This window comes from Lepisma saccharinum, chromosome 30 (genome assembly GCF_977018435.1).
Source record: "Lepisma saccharinum chromosome 30, izLepSacc3.1, whole genome shotgun sequence".
Lineage (NCBI taxonomy): Eukaryota > Metazoa > Arthropoda > Insecta > Zygentoma > Lepismatidae > Lepisma > Lepisma saccharinum.
Genome location: NC_139258.1, coordinates 16875412 through 16896591, shown reverse-complemented (window position 1 = coordinate 16896591; position 21180 = coordinate 16875412). Strand labels below are relative to the sequence as shown.

General features: G+C 36.2%; 2 protein-coding genes across 3 annotated transcripts in view; one reads left to right on the top strand and one right to left on the bottom strand.

The window, feature by feature from the left end:
• The window catches only part of EloB (transcription elongation factor elongin B), a 33171-nt gene continuing 11991 nt past the window's right edge, over window positions 1–21180 (bottom strand). The window contains exons 1-4 of one of the 2 annotated variants that reach the window (XM_083115099.1): window positions 12519–12704; window positions 11198–11291; window positions 9518–9659; window positions 1–863 (exon numbers count right to left, since the gene is read on the bottom strand). In XM_083115099.1, the coding sequence (XP_082971225.1) occupies window positions 752–863; window positions 9518–9659; window positions 11198–11291; window positions 12519–12521 (351 nt within the window). In that variant the 5' untranslated portion in view covers window positions 12522–12704 and the 3' untranslated portion in view covers window positions 1–751. Of the gene's footprint in view, window positions 864–9517; window positions 9660–11197; window positions 11292–12518; window positions 12705–21180 lie in introns of those variants that run through there. The other variant, XM_083115098.1, reaches the window with a different exon arrangement.
• The window catches only part of LOC145981699 (UDP-N-acetylglucosamine transporter SLC35D4-like), a 30072-nt gene continuing 21558 nt past the window's right edge, over window positions 12667–21180 (top strand). Inside the window, exons 1-2 of the mRNA XM_083115097.1 lie at window positions 12667–13002; window positions 19792–20004. Of these exons, the coding sequence (XP_082971223.1) occupies window positions 12880–13002; window positions 19792–20004 (336 nt within the window). The 5' untranslated portion in view covers window positions 12667–12879. The remainder of the gene's footprint in view (window positions 13003–19791; window positions 20005–21180) is intronic.

The window sequence follows — 21180 nt, the reverse complement described above, 5'->3', positions numbered from 1 at the left end:
CAAATTTTCATAATGTTTATTGGTGTCTGCTAGGACACAAAATGGTATTATATATGTATATAAATTAACAATTGCATGTTGGTAGAGATGAGTGAACAATTTAGGGTTTACCCTTAAACCCTGAGCAACACAGACTTCGGCACAAAATATTTTTTTTTGTTTTTTACATTACTTGAAATCTCACTCCATAATAAAGTTACACATAATAAAATTATCATTCATAAAGTATCGTATCCAACATTTGAAACTTTCAAACTGATTATACAAATGCAACGCAAATTAAACAAACTCAAAAACTATGACGACTTTTTTGAGATTTTAGGATTTATTGAGAGGATGAAATATAAAAAAATGATACATTAGTCTTCTGGCATCTATTTTCATTAATTTTGTCTGTTTTCCTCCACAGAAAATGAACAAAAAGTTAGGCGCTATTCACAAATGCACAGGTGATCCAAAAAATATTATGTCTAATACGATTTTAATGCGTAGCTTTGCTAGAGATTTGTGTTCAGATCTATGCAGTTCGTATTTAGTAATCCAACACACCAAATGGAGGAAAGTTATTTTAAAAAATGCTTCTAACTTATTTCAATTAATTTAGATAAATACTATCCTGAAAACACTTCAATGATTCTGAAGTTAAGTTTAATTTTTCTTTGTTGTTCTTTAAATATGTGCACACCAATTTTCCCATGAAGTAAACAGTTTTGATGGAAGCAGCTGTACAAGTTACAAAATGACGAAATGCTCATGAGGATTGTTCTTGGCCGTTGGTTTCTTGCGATTTCATCACATCAGGGAGATCAGGTGGCGATGAAAACGGCGTGAGTTCCAATGGTTCGAATTCACCATTATCTAACCTGGAAAATAAATTATCTGTATGTATTGCCAAAGGTTCAATATACAGTGTATTCCTTAAGTATATATGGTAATTCACATTACACATTTCTTTCCAGTTTTATTTCGACAGGAATACATCATGATTAGAGCCCGGATTTATAAGCACAATCAAACAGTAAAATAAGCAAGTTAATAAGCACAAAAAATGAAAAAAAAAAAAAGCATAAACAAATACAGGAAAATCTGAAAAAAATATTTGTTTATTAGATCTCTTAACTTATTCATATAGATTGTCCAGCGAAAAGAATAGACTGTTGCTTCAAATGGGCTTTTACTTTCCCTACATCCTCCCTCTTTTTAAATTTTGTTTTCACTACTGACCGCAAAGGTGAACACACTTGCTTTTCTTTCGAATGTAAAACGCTATTCTGGAACTGGTTAAGCTTTCAGACCAGCAAAATTTTCTTCCAGCAGCGCGTGTTTTTAATTTTGTTTGTGCAGGGGCACGTGAACGGAGGGGAACGGCGAGCCCAGCGTTGTCGACTGCTTTCCACCACACCCCCTCAGCCAGTACCGCGGTAGACAAAATTTCACGGAAGGAGAGGGTGACTGACCGTTGGTTTCGACGAGGAATGACTGTGGCGGATCTGAGCGTTGGGTTGTGTTGTGTTGTGCTGTAAAAAACCGTTGGTTTTAATACTGAAATATGAGGGAAAATAGTGTAAAGATGAGAAGGCGTGGTGAGGTTCTCAAACGTAAAGAAAGGCAAATAGTAATGAATATGTTTGTTTATTTAAAACAGAAAAATCCGGATCGCAGTGTAAGTTGGTTAGCCAGCGAGACGCCGAAAGCAACTGGAGTTTCTCGGGCTACTGTGTATAAAATTCGGGGCGAGGTTTCTCAAGGTCCTCTTGAAACACCAGGTAAGAAACGACCCAGGAAAAGATCGCCAATTACAAGTAGAAATGTAAAATATAATGATTTTGTCAGAAGTGCTGTGCGACGTAAAGTTCACGAATTCTTTTTTAAAAACAAACCCCCAACACTTAATTCTGTTCTTGTTGCTGTTAATTCTGACTCCACATTACCGAATTTTAAAAGATCAACGTTTCATGTCTTTCTCAAAGAACTTGGCTTTTCGTATGAGAAAAGGGGCAACAAATCCATGTTAATGGAAAGAGAAGATTTAGTTTCTCTTCGACATAAATATTTAAGAGAGGTTAGGAAGTTTAGGCGTGAAAATAGAAATATTGTTTACACTGATGAATCCTGGGTGAACACCGGAAACTCAGTCAATTATGAATGGAATGACAAGACAATTACAACTGCAAAACAAGCGTTTCTGGCAGGTCTTTCCACTGGTTTAAAAAAATCCAACATCTCGCGGAGCGCGATACGCTTTAGTGCATGCGGGTAACGAACGCGGTTTTCTGCAAAATGCCCAACTTGTGTTTCAGTGCAAAAAGAATACAGCAGATGCCCATGATGAAATGCATGGAGAAACGTATGAGATGTATTTTCGGGAACAGTTGCTCGCCAATCTCCCTCCGGGATCTGTTATTGTTGTTGACAATGCCTCTTATAGTAGCCGCAAGCAAGAGCCAATGCCTACAACCTCGTGGAAGAAGAATGATTTAAGAGAATGGTTGAAATCTCATGGCATTCGTTATGATGACGACATTTTACGGAGAGATCTACTGGAACTTACAAATATTCATAAAATTAAGTACGATAAGTATAAGATCGATGAGATGGCAAAACAGATGGGGCATACGGTGCTTCGTTTGCCCCCATATCATTGCGAACTGAACCCTATTGAACTTGTGTGGTCACAGGTTAAGCATTATGTGCGGTGTAACAACACTACATTCAAAACTAAAGACATTCAAAATTTAATTACTGAATCATTTAAGACAGTAACAGTTGAAAACTGGCAAAATTACGTAAAACATGTCATGGACATAGAGAAGGAAATGTGGAATGCAGATGAATTGCAGGATGACGTTGATCAGATAATAATCCACTTGGGTGAAGATTCCAGCGAGAGTTATGATCTGACAGAAGAAAATGATTCTGGTGATGATTCTACAATGGAAGGAATTAACCCCCTGGAGTGACATGTGAGAGAAAAGTAAGTTCATTAAGAATTATTCTTTCAGTTTATGTAATTTTGTGAATTTGTTTCTTGTTTTTAATAATAGCTCACCGTGAACTTATGTCTTCAATTTGTACGTACCCGCGATTCAAGCGCCACGCACGTTTGTTTGGTATTGTACTTTCACTGCCAGCAGGTCCGTTACTCGCCCCTGCGGCAAGCGGCAACGCTGTTCTCATATACCCAACAGTCTATTCTTTTCGCTGGACAACCAATAGCTGTTACAGTATGTAAGGAAGGTCATCCTGAGATTGTCTTGTGTGAAGCTCCTGCGTCTGTCAGTGAAGAATGATTTATACAGTGAAAATGTTCTTTCCACGTAACATGACATCACAGGCGCATGTGAAAAACACCACAGTTCTTCTTCAGTGAATTCCTCTTCAATGTCTGTTTCTTCGCCAGAAATCTTTTTATAAATATGGCACAGTGTTTTGTAACCAGGATTTTTCAGTAATTCCTGACTAATCTCGTCGGACAAAAGTTTACCAACACCGTGAGTTTCTGAAGACAACGTTACTGAAATTCCATCAATGAGAGAAAGCGAATGTTGCCATGGATTATTTCGAGCTTTCAACTGTGTTATAATATCAGGTAATTTGGAAAAATAATTATGGATGCACTGTATCTTTTCTAGGATGCCGTTTCTCTCGTGCAGCTATTTAGAAGCATTGATCTTGTCATCCCAATGCCGTAGTGTGATTGAAATATGACAGATTTGAGTAAAATATGCTATTTTACACCAAAATCATAAAATAAGCATTTATAAGCACTTTCAACCTTAGTTAAATAGCTCATCAAGGTATGTAATATGAAGTATAACCTTTTAATGGTAAGAAGAAAGTCTGGAAAAAAATATGCATTCGCTTATAAATCCAGGCTCTAATCATGATCATCTGTGTTAGTTTCAGATGACTCATGACATCTGAAAAGCACAACTGTACGAGATTTGGTAGATATTGTCACCACACTGACTCATTTGTAAAGATGCAAGTGTACGCTACGAACTTTCCTCGTGTTTGTTGAGCAACTGAATGACAGGTTCATCAAGATATTTTCAGCAAGATGTTGCCACATGCCATGCATCAAATGGGTCATTTGCATTGATCGAAAGTTTCTTTGAGGACCAAATAATTTCATGAAATTTATGACCACCGAGATTACCTGATTTGATACCCCCAAACTCCCTTTCCGTGGTGGTAGTATCTTAACACATAGAGTGCCAATCGGAATACAATTTGTCCCCAAGCTCTAATTTTCTGTAATATTTCTTACCATAGTATTTCTTGCTTGTTGGTAATTTTTATAGCCGACTTTAAATAATTGAGAAATGTAGCAATAAAAGACTCATCTGAAACAAAATATAATTTTCTGCTAAAAAAAACAAAAAAACATTTCTTTGCTAAGTATGAAAAGTACCCTGCTTGGCACTTCATGTAACATTTTTGTAACTTTCTTGAAACTGCTAATTAGGATGGACGGTATTGGAAATTTGATATTGCAATATACTGTCAAGAAAATATCACAGACAATACAATATTTTTTTTTGTATCGTGGTATCAGTGATATATCGTCTTCACGATATGTATTGCCAATATCGTAATGATTTATTGCTGACACAATATATACTGCTGAAATATCATGATGATATATCACCAAAAATCATGACTATATATTGCAAAATATCGTCACAATATATCACTGACATGATATATATCACCAAAATATCATGATGATATATATTGGCAACATGATATATATCACCAAATATTGTGACAATATATCACTGGCATGATATACGTTGTGAAAATATCGTGAGGATTTATCGTCTAGTTGATATCGCCTGGACGATATTTTTTCAATATCGCGATATATATCATCTGAACGATATATTGCCAAACACTACTCGTAATCTACATGCACATGTTATGAGAGCTGTGGTAACACCTGGAGTAATAAGACAACAGATGGAATCGAGTGAGCTAACTTGAAGAAAACACGGGAGATGTTCTATTTGCCCGAGAACCAAGGACAGAAAGACTGATTCCACCTGCTCTGCATGCTACAAATTGATTTGCAAAGAACATTCTACAAAAACAGTAACATTCAAGTGTAAAGAGTTGCAAAAATAATGAACATTGAAATGTTCACAAATGTAATAAGCATGTTCAAAAATGTTTCAACTGCATTGTTCATATAATTTCTGAGAAAACCATTACTGACTGTAAGGAAGTTACGTGTTTCAAGGTACAGCTGTATTCATTCATGTATAAAAATTAGCTCAGGTATTCGAGTTTCGTGAAGCCTCCTACGTGCATTAAAAGTCTATAACAATGATTTTATAAATATTTTACAGGTAGACTGAAGAGACAACACAAAATTATAGAAAATAAGTTGGGGTACAAATTGTACCCCACTTAACCCTTTCAGGGTTTAGGGATACTGTACGGTACACACCCTCGGTCATTGGATGAATTGAAGGAGAACATAACAAATAAAATCACTGGTAATGAGAATGAACATACTGCAATCAACTGTACCTTTAGGAAGGGGGAGGATATTTTTAGCATCCAATGTATGCTATATTTCAGAAACTGTAACAATTTGCTATTCTTGCTCACATACGTTGATAATGAAAAGTGTCAGTTTTATATGAATCACCCTGCATTATAAAAGGTGCAGTGGGAAATTGTTGCCTGGATGAGAATTAAGGTTATTGTGTATTTAGGATTCTTTTACATTTAATTCCATGTTACCTGGAGCTAATTTAATAAAATTATACTTTCTGGTGTGGTATTTTTCTTCTAGGACCTGTTGTGAAAGACACACAGTTCTGTACTTTAGATTGAAGAGATATGAATGAGTATAATTATGGCACTGATTATCTTTAGCAGCTACTACCATATAAGCAGTGGTCGGAAGTAGCGCGCTACTGTAGCTAGCTACAAAATTTGTAGCGGTAGCTGTAGCGGCACTACATTTTTTAAATTGTAGTTGTAGCGGTAGCGAAGCTACAAAATTCCTGTAGTTGTAGCGAAAATTTCGCTACAGCTATATTTTTACTCAGCATTTTGAGGAAATTTTTTTATGTGGCAACGGCGTCAAAAATAAATGACAATATTGCTTACTTTTGCAAGAGACTCAAAAAGACAAAGTCCATTACATGCAAATACAGATAATCTAGATTATAAATATCTTTATATCGCAGATTATAAATAGCTGCGTAATTTTTTCATTAGCATCTGAATAATTCTAATATCCAGATAACTAACTGGCCTATATGAATATATTCAGGCTAATAGCCATTTATTTTAGCTGCATCGCTATTTTGGGGAGAATCATGCCGCATTTGCTACACTGCCAGGAAAAAATGCCCCGTTTGTGCCACCCCTGTAACAAATCCTGTGGATATTGATGGCATAACAGACAGCAAAATATCGATAATTACTGTGTAAAACACAACTTACAGTGCAAAAACGGGCGATCCATTTTCTACTAATCTGACAAAGCAATAGTGCCAGCAATCAATGGTTCAGTACGTTAACAGCATTGATCATTGTCAGTGTATAGGATCACACCGGCAGGAAATTATTGTTACAAGAACGATTGTTTCTGGAATTACAATTATTTTGGTCATGATATTTCTTCGCAAATTTGAAAATTACAATATGTTTAGAACACTCGGGTTTACACATCAGTTTCCTCAATATATTTTATCATATTGTAAAAAAAAACGTACAAGTTATTGACTTTCCTGCAGAAATGACATTTTTTTGTTAAAATACACAGTTTTCAAATTTATGTATTTTTCCTACTTTTGCGTCCCTTTCCTGTAACTTTTTCTAATCATGGCAACGAGGATGCATTGTTTATTTAGTTATTTTCTTATCTAAGGCCGTTTTCTGCTACTTTTGGCTAATTGTGAGAATGGGGAAGAATGATGAGTGGGGAATGGAGGAGCAGGAGGATCCCATCTTCCCAACTAGTGTTTGTTTTGAGTCCACTTTATGCACAAATCAGCTGATCGAGGCTGATACGAACCACCATGTGCCCTCCGCCAGGTATCGAACCTGGGGCAATTTGAATACAAGGTGACAATTACAATTTCCACTGTGTCTTCGGGGAAGCATTTTCAACAGAAAGACTTACGTAAAGCATTGTTCCACCTGTTTCTCATTTATACCATTAGAAGCATCCCCCAGCTATCCTCAAGGTTCGAGCAAATATCCGCCATCCCCCAAATAACATTCTGTTTAAGTTAAGAAGATTAAATTGCTACATATCACATTTTTATCTTATTCGCATTTTGTGCAACAAGTTCTAGTTAATTTCGATACATGTGATATTCTTCCAATTAATTTTAAAAAGAAGTCTGTCACATAAATATTTTTCAAATGACAATCAGAACATCACGGATACGTGTAAGACCTAGTTTTTTGAATTGATATGCCACTTACAAAAGTACTTTATTCTCAAACACTTTATTAAAATTATGTAACTGAAGTAACACTGCTATAAAAATTATAGAATGAAGGGAATCATGGTAATAAATAACAGAATCTATTTTTCAGTACGTACAACTATCATACTAGGGCTTCTTTTGAATAGCCATATAGTTGGTTAAGTTTTTAATACAGAAGTAGCGCAAAAGTAGCGAAGTAGCGAACAGGAGTAGCGTAGCGAGCTACTTTTTGGTAAATGTAGTTGTAGCTGTAGCGAAGCTACATTTTGGAAGAGCAGCTGTAGTTGTAGCGAAGCTACTTATAAAATGTAGCATTCTGATCACTGCATATAAGTATAGTAAATGGTAAAGAAAACTTCAATTGTACACTCAATATATGGATGAGCTATGGCATGTAGTTAAATGGGGAATTTTGATATGAACTGAAATTAACATTGGAGTCCTATTTCAAATAAGTTGTTACTAAACTGCTAATTCAAACTACATTAGAACTAATTTAGCCTTCACAGCACAAAACTAGTTCTAAAGGGGAGTGCTGTTTATCGTGTGAAGTCTCCTACTCATTCATGTCTCAGCTCTTAAGTGACAAGCAATAAGTACACAACCTGAATGCACCAGAATAGGCACTTTCCCTTTCAGTGTCTAAAAAAAACAAGACTACACATGATAGAGGTGACATAATGCATGCTATTGATATTTTTTTAAAAAAATGCTACTTTGTTTTTCTGCCACTTTTGGCTAATTGTGAAGATGAGGATGAGTGATGAAGGGTCCCTTAGATAGAACACCCATTTCCATGCTGGAACTTGAACCTATAGGACTCCTGGTAGTGGTTAGGGATGGCCAAGTCCGGGTAAAATTTTATGAAGATGGATATTTTGATATCCGAAATAGCTGAATGTGTGCATTATCAGAACAATTTTATCCTTTGTCCGTTTTATGGGTGCTCTGCATATTCTTTCATTCATCATGTTCATATTTCTCCTGTACGGATTCTCTGCAAATCCTTCATCCAATGTGTCCGTCTATGCATTTTATGGAATCTCAGTAAATTTTTTAATGTTTACCTTTTTGGCCAAAAACAGAACTCTTCTGTGTTACTATGTTTAGTGCAAATGCACTGCCGTAACAAAAAAAAAAAAAGCATAGAATGGTGTCCCTATCGTTCATTCAGTAATTATGTCCTTCATTTCAGATGCCATTCTTACCAGAATAACTTACTGAACTTGAAAAAGTACATCAGGAATAACTGTATTAGCGTGATATCTAGATTACCTGGATATACAAATTATCCATTGCATCCAAGATAGATATCAAATAATTTGAAGTTTGAATATCAGTTATCTGGATCTTGTGGCCATCCTTGGTAGGGCATGCATGCTATAGAGAAAAAATACCCATTTCTGGGTATGTAATGATCCATTTCCAACTCTAGTTGGAGTCACTGTGAGTACCAGTACGGAGTATTGTTTCAGCCCCAATAGAAATTATAGAGCAAATACAGAATACCGGAAGTATCTTCAATTGCTTTCAAATTTGTCCTACTAACTAATTTTGACCTCGTAATCACGAATCTGCAGTTAAAATTTGGCGGTCACGTCTAGAAATTGCAAAATTAGTCGAAAAAAGTGGGTACACGAACGGAATAAACACCATTGATTTATGAAGAAAACAACTATTTTTTGATTAGCGTTTCAAAACTATGTTTACAATCACCCTTAAGTTTTACTATGCTTGCCTAACCTAACCTTACGTGAATGGTTCATGGGGTAAACATATTTTTCAACTTTACGCAAGACCGTTGTGCAGAAAGGAAGACATCTCTATATCAGAAACATGGTTCTCATGTTATTGCATAGCGGTAATTGACAAGCTTATTTCGCAATTTCTAGACGTGACCGCCAAACTTTAACTGCAGATTCGTGATTACGAGGCCAAAATTAGTGAGTATGCCGAATTTTAAATTAATCGGAGATACTTCCGGTATTCTTAATATATACAAAAATTATTTTTAGATTTTTTATTCTTGTCCTTAATTATAGAAATAACCACCGCCTTACCTGATTGCAAGTCCTACAGTGGCTGGAGACTGTGCTTTTGCAACACTGCAAGTCAGACCATAATCTTGTAGCATCTTTTCATCTTCCATCGTTTGATTATCCTTATAAAGTTGTTGATTTTGTGGTGGCACTTTGAGAATTCCTGCAAACATAATAAATGTAAAATAGTGCTACTGGAAGCTGTATTTTTTAAAAGAAAGAGTGCCATGAAAGCTCAAGGTACAAATAGCTAATTTACACAATTAAATATTTTATATTCACATTCTTCTTAAAAGTTTGCATAACCACTGATAAATTACGACCCTGTGAACCCTCTCGAGAAAGTTAGGAAAATTATTGTTGTTCTAAGTCCACTTTATGCACAGAAAGGCTAATCGGAACTGGACCTAGAGCAGGACCTGCACCAGGTATTGAACCCATAACCCCTTGATTACAAGGCGATGATGTTTCACTATGCCCATCGGGGAGGCATCCCCTCGACAAAGTGGAAAGAAAGCAAAAGAAAAGCAATTTTCATGGTTTATGAAAAGTCAGTTATTTTTAGCTTGCAGAAGTAGAATAGTTCGAAGACTTTGCACAAGTGAATAGCACCACCCGATACGACACTCTACAACAACAGTTAGTTATTTTTGACGTGTGTCTGAGTATGCATGCAAATAGTTTTTACTAATAAAAAGCGACTAGAGTCTAGTTTACGTCCTTCTTGCCTTTTGGTGGTAACCGATAGGAGTTAACAACACTGCATGCTCGTCTTTGTGTCCGCGTTGTGAATGTGTGTTAAAGAAGAACAGGATTGAATGCATGTTAAAGAAGAACAGGTTCCAAAAACTTCTAGATAGTGTAAAATACGTTTATCCCCAGTGATAATTCAGTGCATCGTTCAAAACCGTGCTAGCAGACAGCCGGCACTCTGGCATCTCTTAGGGTAAGTTTTTTCTTTTTATACTTCCTGTTCACGATAGCCCCACTAAGCATTCACGGGAACGAGGTATGCCTACGAGGTTAGGTTAGGTTCCATTAGCACTCATTTCACCCCTAAATATGTGCTTCATCATCGAAAAATGCCCTCAGTACGTTCAATCATGCATATCTGGACAACATCGGGTTTTCTCAATTTTCTCCTCCAGGAAATTTTTCCTCGCCTTGGGATTTACTTTGTTGAATTCCTTATACAATAACCTTTCCAACGATATATGACACGTATTCCTTAGGAAAAGGACGTAAACCAGACTCTTACCTAAAAACGGCACCTTTTTACTTATGGAGGCCATATTTTGGGATCAAATATGTCTGTTATTTTTGTTTTTTGCATGCTGGAACAAATTTTATATTATGTAAAACATCGAAATCTGACAATTAAAAAAAATTCAACATAATTCTTGAGGGAGTACAGTGGGTCAACGGCCCCTAAATTAGTCACAAATCACACCACAAGGTGTACCTAAAAAGGTCCAAGTTCTGACTGTGTAATGACTGTCGTATGGGAGGATGAAGAATGTGCTTTGTTTTATTTTCTTCACCTTTCTGCCACTTCTGGCCAATGCAAAGATGAGAATGAATGGTGGCAAAATGAAATTTATAAAAAAATTGTAAAACTAGCAGCATTTTTCAATGACACAAAGTATGAATTGTACACATGATATGAAAAACATCAAAGTATAGCAATCTAATTTCACCCACCTTCTATCATTTTCTTGAGCTCGTACACTGGAGTTGTGTCTTTTGCATCTGTGAAGATAGTTGTCTTTTTTCTTCTAATCATAAGGAATACATCCTGGAATAGAATAGTACAAAATATAGCCCCCTCGTTTTACACACATTTAATAATGTTAGGTTTGATATACCATGTCATCCAACCTAGATGAAATTCCACAATTTCATTGCTTTAATATTCAGCATTAGACTTGACAAGACTCATCAGCAATTTCTTGTACCTCAAAGGCTACAAAAGAACAGAAGAAAAACAATGAAATGTTGCAAATTGCAGTCCTTGGTCACCCTACTTGAACAGATGCACTGTCCTACAACATCGAACCACTATTTTGATATTAACCTCATGCAATTGTTTTTCTTGAAAACCATGAGAACTGAAAAATTAATAATGACAATTAGGTAAAAATCTACCATTCCCCGGTATGAAACATTCCCACATCACACAAAACACTTTCCAGATGTTAGACAATGCTACAGGAACTTATTACTGTAAGTAGTTTCTTCTGTAAAAATGAAGAAATCTATCCGGGGAATATCAGATTAGTACCGACAATTATTAGCAAAAACTCACTGAATTTCCCTGTGAACCTGAAGAAGAAAATGCAAATTAAGTGTTGCTAATTGTGTTTTCATTCAATATACTCTTATGGTAACAATTTCTTGAGCATAAATTTGTTAAATTACTGTAGCGGCAACACTGAATCACTCAGTGATTCATGGTTTGCGGGAACGTACGAGAATATGCATAAACACAACGAAGAAAGAAATAATGTATGTATTTTCTAAGAAATGCATGGTTTCCTAAAACGCCGAAAATCTAAGCACAGTCCTGGATAACTCTCTTGATGAGCTGTACTCCGTCATACAAAGTTTAACCGCCTTTTTAATTTTAATCTCGCACAATTGTATTTCGTGAACGCCGTGAAATCTGAAAAATATAATAACAATAATAACTCTGCGAATCTCCTTATAAACTTCATTAGAAAATAATTTTACGGGATCACACAACGCTACACACATATTTTCTACCATTCCGGCATTTATTTTATTTTTAACGAAAGGTACCCAATGTTAGAAATACCAGCCAAAATCAGAAATAAATTTATTCGAACTTGAGGGAAAATGTTTTTATTTAGATATAACTGTTGTTACGTTGGTAACGCACCCATCAACACAAATGTCTTAAGCACTATAATTCATTTAAAGTAATGGTTTTCTATATTTCAAATTAAAGTGGAATTGTTCAGACAACACATTTTTACTTCAACCGATTAAGATAAATACGTACCATTGCAATGTCCTGTCCTTCAGTTCCCCAAGATGATGACAATTCGAGGTTATCGTAACTCCAGCTTTCGATCCAGCGTGATGCAATTGTTTCTATGCCTACGGCCTATGAGATATAGTAGGAAAACTGCTATTGAGCCTCTCTAAGTAAAACCTCTGATTATTGGTCCCAAAATAAGCGGAATTTGACAGGCTTTTGTTATTTTCTTAGAAGTCGCCGCATTGTGCTCATCAGCTGAGTCTGATAGTTGATGCGTTATCTACAAACGTGGCAGTTAGAAAAGTTACACAGGATTGTTGTAAATTGTGTGGTTGATAATGCCCTTAATATTTGGACAAGCGGCTAAAGGCATGGTGTTACTATGTATGCAATGGAGGAAAAATGCCGCCCATTGAAAGACCACATGAAGCGTATTTCTAGATCAGGATACGTCGATTTAAGTTTATATGTATTTTTATTTGTCGCCACTGTTTTTATAAATAAGGTACTTGTTATAATGTTGTTTGTTAAATTAGAAAAGTACATGCTATGTCGAATTTGTGCTTTCCTGTTAGCATTGGTTCATAAAACGAATTTGATCAAATAGAAAAAAAGTTCTGTTTTTGACCTTATTCAGTGTCACTAGTGAACAAATTATGGAAATAAGCTTTCCAGCCAGTAACAACATAGGACTATGTATCAAGCACCACTTTTAAAATATGAACTCTTTGCAGTTGATACTTTTGTTTATTCATTCATCCTTTCAACAAATTCACATGTGTTGTCAAGAGCAAAATATTGTTGTGTGATTTGTGGCATATGGTTTATTTCTTTTTTTGTCCCTGACAATAGCCCATTGAAATGTCGAATGAATTAAGAAAACGATAAATCACAATAATGATTTGAAAGTCTGTTGACTGTCTGTACATCCTTCAGAATTATATCGATTTTTTTAGACGATGGATTTCTATGTTTTGTGTGACATAAAATTTGTTTCATGGTTCTGAAACTAGAAATAACAGAGATATTTGATACCAAAATATGACCCGTGTTAGTAAAAAACCTTTGCTACTTTCATCAGCATTTCCATCAAATTCTCATCGATTACACATACACCAAGAGAAAAAGAAAGTGTGAGGGTTCAACAACAAACCAAACGCTCATAATCTAACATAAACACCACTGATAACCTAACCAAATATAAACATAAAATCTAAGGTAAATGTCAAATTACTAATAACATTTAATCTAATTTTCTTAACCTAACAAAGACATGTTACCTTTGAATCAAAAACATTGTTATGATATGAAGTCACAGACACTTCTGGGTTGTGAAAACCCCATTGACTCTTAATGTGCTCATTTCAGCTGAGAAGTGTCCATGACTGTGTACGTAGAACCTTGAAAATATACACTTTTCACTAATCAATTACAGGGCCAAAATATGTCACGTGACACATGAATTGTATGTTTGCATGCAACTCAAAAAAATATGTATTCCCCAGTCTCGTTGAAAAATTCATACACTTAAGACTTCTTTCTTTATGGTAAAGGTTCCGATTGTTTTATGTTTTATCCTAGCACAAATACTAATTATCGTAGAATTTTGGAAATCGTTGTAACACGAAATTTGTACCTTCCTTAAAGTAATGAGCACTGTTTGGACTTGAAAAAAGTTATTTTGTTAAAAAAAACAACTTGAAAATTACCTTACATACTTCTCATGGACAAGATATTCTCAGTCGACAAGTGACAGTGAGTATCGTAGATGCGTGGGAATGAATGTAGAAGTAAATCAGAACCTTAGTATAATGCATTTAGGGACTTTATTTTAATGTTAAGGGAACCATACCTAACCTGCCTAACCTAACCACGAAAGGATATTTTGAACAAAACCTTAAGTAATCACTAACACTCCGCAGTATGTGTTAACAGACGTACATTGAAATCAAACTATGTAAAAATTACATTCGTAGCTTGATGAAATTGCAATAAAACAAAAGGAACTTGGGCCCTTCTTTATACTCGAATATTCCCTTTTCACCTCAAATTTAAAAGCAGTATCACATGCCAACAGTCCCCTAGTACAGTACAGGAGAGAAAGTACAGTGAGTCTGTGGCTGCTGTGTCATTTCTTAAGGAAGTACTGTACATCAAGTTTTACCAAAAAAAAAAAAATGCTATTTTGGATCGATGTGGCTCCCATTGGTAATACTGTAGATCTCCCATCTGAAGTCAATTTCGGTAACAGCATGGTATAGTGAAAACACATTTCTTCAAATTTACAGGAGAAACTACTTATGGAACTGAGTTTCTGTAGACTTTTGGAAGCTTGTGGAAGTGTTTTCTCCCTTTGTTCAACTTATTCGGCAGGTAAATCGTGTATTTTTCGACATAAATGTATCTCCGATGCACGATAGCTCTTACCACCATTACTGTCGACTACGTGAATCAAATGTTCCGTGCATTCGATTATGTAACCCCCTGTTAGTGTAGCAACCACGCGGTAGTTTTACAAAATGACATGTGAAGGTTGCAATGTGAACTTTTTTTTTTCTAATTTATTTTTCTATGTTTGCCGAACCTAACCTAACCTTCCGTGAATGGTTTGTGGATCAATTTTCACCTAAAAACATTCTGTGAATAGTTTGTGCAGCATTTTTCGGTTAATAAGTGAAGGTTGCATTGTGAAATTTTTTTTTTTTTTTTCCAATTTAATTTTCTGTTTGCCTAACCTAACCTTCCGTGAATGGTTTGTGGATCAATTTTCACTTAAAAACCTTCTGCGAATAGTTTGTGCAGCATTTTTCGGTTAATAAGTTTGGAAGCACTGCATATCAGCTGACGATAGACAACGTCAGTCAAGATTCGCCCACCATATTGTGTGTAACGAAAGCGAATTAGCAACGAACAATAAATACTTGCAATGTGGAAAATTATGCTTTTTTCACCGGAAAAAGCGTAATCCCAAGTTCAAAAATGTTCCGCTATGCATAGCAGGTAAGTACAAATGTAAATAATTAGGAAATAAGCGAGTGAAATGTGTTTTCACTATACCATACTGTTACTGTCAATTTCTTGCCATGCCCTCAGCACCATTTCAGGCTCCACTTTTTTGACTGCAGCATAGGTTCATGCTCTGATCTCAGCTAGATTAGCAGGTGAAAGTGGAACATAAGATCTTCTATTTTTAATGGAACTGGTGCTAGCGTTGTTGGAATTTGGTACTATTCCACAATAGTAGTCAAACATGGTGTATTTCCCTACAAAATGGCACCACAACCAGTTTTGTATCATTTCCAAAATAATTGTTATACACTTACGAAGTTCATGAAGATTAGGCACTCACAGGTGATGTAGTACGATTTTTCGCTGAAATTTCTACATTCCTTTCAAAGTTGTAAAGTCTTTTTTGGACCACCCTGCACATAGACATTCACAGGATTTTTTCCAGTGAGGGGCAAGGAAGGTATTATTTTCCAAGGGGGAACAAACAATGCACATTTTCTGCAATAATAGTGTTGTTCCCTCAAAATACATTGCTTAAATTTGAATTTATCATATTCATGCAATAATTAACACATATTATTGTGGCTGAAATGAAACTATATGTGAAAAATATATAATTTTTGATTGACTTTCATTTTCCAGGGGGGGGGGCACCACCCTCTTGCCCCCCCTTCTGGATGCCCATGACCCTGCATGTCAAGTTGCATTTGTGACATGGTAATTGAGGAAAATATATATAGCATTGTGCATAAATGCAGAGAAAGCATTCCACAACATGAAATGCATTCTGTATGCAGCGAGTGCTGTTTGTAGTAGAACAGTATTTTCATGTGCACAAGTATGTTTGCTTGGTGTATTTTAGAATTATACCAGGTGTGCCGGTTCATCATTCTTAATTGATCCGAAAGACAACAAGTGTATCTGGGGAGAAAGGTAACAAATGCTTTATTCAAAATATGCGCCATCGCTAGCTATACATTGTGCCCATCTGTCAGTCAAATTGTGGATGTCCTTCCAGAAAAATCGTTCACATTTTGAGGCGATCCAGTCAGCAAGCTATTGTTCGACATCTTCGTAATTGGTGAAGTGTTGCTGGGAAAGTGAGTGAGACATTGATAAAAACAAGTGGTAGTCCGAAGGGGCTAAGTCTGGTGAGTATGGCGGGTGGGACAAGAATTCCCAGCCAAGTGCAGAAATTGTGTGTCTGACACCTTTGGCTGTGTGTGATGAGGTGTTGTCGTGCTGCAAAATCACTTTTCTGTGTCTTGTCGCCCAATCTGGGCACTTTTCAATCAATGCATGGTTCAAATTGATGAGTTGTTGACGGTAGCGAACAGCATTCACTGTTTCACCTGGTATCAGAAGCTCATGGTACACCACACCCTTCTGATCCCACCAAATGCACAGCATTGTCTTCCTTCCGATGCGATTCGGTTTTGCGGTCAATGTTGAAGGTTGTCCTGTGTCAACCCATGAGTTTTTGCATTTTGGGTTCTCGAAGTATATCCATTTTTCGTCCCCAGTCACTATCCGATGCAGAAAAAAAGACTTTCTTTCATGCCGAGAAAGCAACACTTCACACACCGTTTTTCCCTTTTCCATTTGTCTGTCGTTCAGATGATGTGGGACCCATTTTCCTGCCTTCTGGATCTTTAAATAAAATGACCAATTATTTCACCGATCTGATGTATCTATAAATATCTTATAATTTAGTGCAAAATTCTGCCATTTTTTAATAATTTTTATGAATAAACTGCATGAGCTACTTTTTAAAAAGTAACTGTAATATGCAATTTCTATTGCTCTGCACTCACCTGCATGTAATAAGGAGGTCAATGAACCAATCAGGCTCTCCAAGGACCATTTGCAATTTTATGTTGGGTCTGTAAAAATATTGGCTATCGGTATCAGTAAATTTTATATCGGTACTCTATCGCCAGGGCTCGAAAAATCTTGGTCGCCATGGTGACTAAAAAATTCAGCCTGGCTACTGTGATCTTATGCTGTAATATGTACGAAATTTTGATGATTCCAAGTTCAAATTGCAGCACAGCGTAAGTTAGCAAATGATTTTTTATTATTATTATCAACGTTGTGAACATTCCATAGAGTCAATAACAATTTCTTACCCTTTATCCCCCAACACCCCATTTCCTGCTTTCTCAAATAATTTAGCGATGTTTTGAATACCGTGATGCTCAGCATCTTATACAGAGTGTTTCAAAAGTCGCACAACACAAACTTTGGAAATGTATATCATAAAAACAGTAAGTGATATTTACACCGGGTTTTTTGCATTATAAAGCCTCACCCATTGGGATATTTTTTAAAAAAAAAAAGTAAAGTGTTCCCCTGTGCTTAGCACCTCGCCATGAAGGCGTATAGGGGGTGTGGGGGTAACGCCCCACACTTTCTCAATGCTTAAAATTATCAGTTCACTCCGTACAGAAAATTATATAAATTAATAACTGACTGAAAGCAGCATACAATTTTTTCCAGAAATGAACTTCTGAGTAAGAAAAATATGTAAAAAATTATCGAAGGGTCATAATTAGACATTTGATGACTGATGCCATGTCAGTCTGTCATTTTGCGACCAATATTGGTCATGTGCAACATTTGATGAATTTTTGACTGGCGATTTTATGGGTTGAGTAAAAAGTGCCATTTTTGGGACATATCTCCATATATGGCAACACCAGCAGGTCGAAATATTGCCAACAGTCGCATGCATTGACTATACATTTACGTGAAAAATTGTAAATCAAGATTTTGTGCCGAAATTGGACTCTTGAGAGAATCCTAGGTTGCTCCTGGTTACATTGAATTCTCTTCGCTCACTTTTGCCACTACTGTGCCTGTTTATTTAATTGATTCAGCATGGCGTATTCATTGGAGCAATGCATGTGCATTGATGAACCCAGTGATAGCCTACAGGATTAGTTTAGTGCAGAAAACCTGGTGTAAATATCTCTTACGATTTTCATGATATACGTTTTCAAAGTTTGGATTGCGTGACTTTTGAAACCTACTGTAGTATGCACAATTGCTAGTAGATGGTTTCCTGGCGCCTGATTTTCAGAGCTGGCTCCTAGCTCGATATTGGCCAAAATTTCATATCTAGTGTAAAACTAAGATTCAGCGTTATCAACGTTGTGAACATTCCATAGAGTCAATAACAATTTCTTACCCTTTATCCCCCAACACCCCATTTCCTGCTTTCTCAAATAATTTAGCGATGTTTTGAATACCGTGATGCTCAGCATCTTATACAGAGTGTTTCAAAAGTCGCACAACACAAACTTTGGAAATGTATATCATAAAAACAGTAAGTGATATTTACACCGGGTTTTTTGCATTATAAAGCCTCACCCATTGGGATATTTTTTTAAAAAAAAAAGTAAAGTGTTCCCCTGTGCTTAGCACCTCGCCATGAAGGCTTATAGGGGGTGTGGGGGTAACGCCCCACACTTTCTCAATGCTTAAAATTATCAGTTCACTCCGTACAAAAAATTATATAAATTAATAACTGACTGAAAGCAGCATTCAATTTTTTCCAGAAATGAACTTCTGAGTAAGAAAAATATGTAAAAAATTATCGAAGGGTCATAATTAGACATTTGATGACTGATGCCATGTCAGTCTGTCATTTTGCGACCAATATTGGTCATGTGCAACATTTGATGAATTTTTGACTGGCGATTTTATGGGTTGAGTAAAAAGTGCCATTTTTGGGACATATCTCCATATATGGCAACACCAGCAGGTCGAAATATTGCCAACAGTCGCATGCATTGACTATACATTTACGTGAAAAATTGTAAATCAAGATTTTGTGCCGAAATTGGACTCTTGAGAGAATCCTAGGTTGCTCCTGGTTACATTGAATTCTCTTCGCTCACTTTTGCCACTACTGTGCCTGTTTATTTAATTGATTCAGCATGGCGTATTCATTGGAGCAATGCATGTGCATTGATGAACCCAGTGATAGCCTACAGGATTAGTTTAGTGCAGAAAACCTGGTGTAAATATCTCTTACGATTTTCATGATATACGTTTTCAAAGTTTGGATTGCGTGACTTTTGAAACCTACTGTAGTATGCACAATTGCTAGTAGATGGTTTCCTGGCGCCTGATTTTCAGAGCTGGCTCCTAGCTCGATATTGGCCAAAATTTCATATCGGCCCATATCTAGTGTAAAACTAAGATTCAGCTGCATATAAGTATTGTAGTTACTGATCTATTATTCTAAATTGCATGTTCTTAACATGTTTTTCTCTTTCAGTATGTTTTGTCAGTATTAATGTTCACGTACCCAACCATCTTCCAAGGATGGCAAACGCTTATTGGATTCTTAATTTTGAAATGCCTGACGTGGAAGGAAAAGTACAAAGTAGAGGTTACTCCGTTAGATAGGACGGCTGCATTTAGCCTTCTTCCACATTTTATTTTCTTTGTTGGGGCCATTGTTGCTGGGTCCAAAGCACTGGCTGTTTTGGTGAGTTTGATTCTCTATTGTTGTGGTTTGATTTTCCTGTGTTTGTTGTCAGTATGATGTTATAATTAAAACTTTTTATCCTTGTTTGTGATTATAAATGTATTTCAATAGGGTTCGCAGATATTTCAGAAAAATTACTGGACACTCATTTTTGAAGTCTACCGTGCACAATGCGTCGCTCTTCTAATGCAGAGGTTCCCAAACGTTTTCATTTCACGGCACCCTTAAGTGTTTCAAGGTCTTTCCGCAGTGCCCAAGTCAGAATGTAGGCCTAACGAACACTTACAATGCTCAGTTAGTGTGGTTAGGTTGCTTGGGTATGACTTGAGATGACCGGACCCCTCTCCGATTTTCTTCATATTTGACATATTCACTAATTGAGGCCTCCAGATCACGAATCTGAAGTTAAAATTTGTCGGTCATGTCTAGAAATTGCGAACGAATGGACGCTAGCCCCACGAACCATTGGCGCGTGGTTAGGTTAGGCAAACATAGTTAAAATTTGGTGTCGTGGTAGTATCAGGAATATATATATTTGGTTGTGAAACAAAAAATTTCGCGAAAATCGACAGTTTCCATTCCGAAAACTAACGCCTTATTTTGCAATTTCTAGGTGTTTCCGACAAATTTTAACTTCAGATTCGTGATTAGGAGGCCTCAATTAGTGAGTATGCGAAATATGAAGAAAATCAGAGAGGGGTCCGGTCATCTCAAGTCGTTCCGCTGCTTGACTTAATGTCAATGTTCTTCTTGAAGGTTCGCATAACCACTTTTGTACATGCAAAATAATCTAACACAGTTAATTTTAGTGGTTTCTTATTTGATTTTATCTGCAACGTTTCATTCTGATTTCCCAGAACTTTCTCAAGCTACACATACAACAACAACCTCACATGGCTGGTCACTCTACACTTCTGAGGTTGCATTGTTGTATGTGTAGCTTGAAAGGGTTCTGGGAAACCAGAACGAAATGTCGCAGATAAAATCAAATAAGAAACCACTAAAAATAACTGTGTTAGGTTATTTTGCATGCTTGCTTTAAGTTAAAGAATAAACACATATTTCAAATTCAGATATGTTTTATGTGTAAAAATTACTAAATAAGCACATACACTCTCCACAAAATGACTTCGGACCTCATAACAAAAGCACAAAAATACAGAAAATTCATGTGAA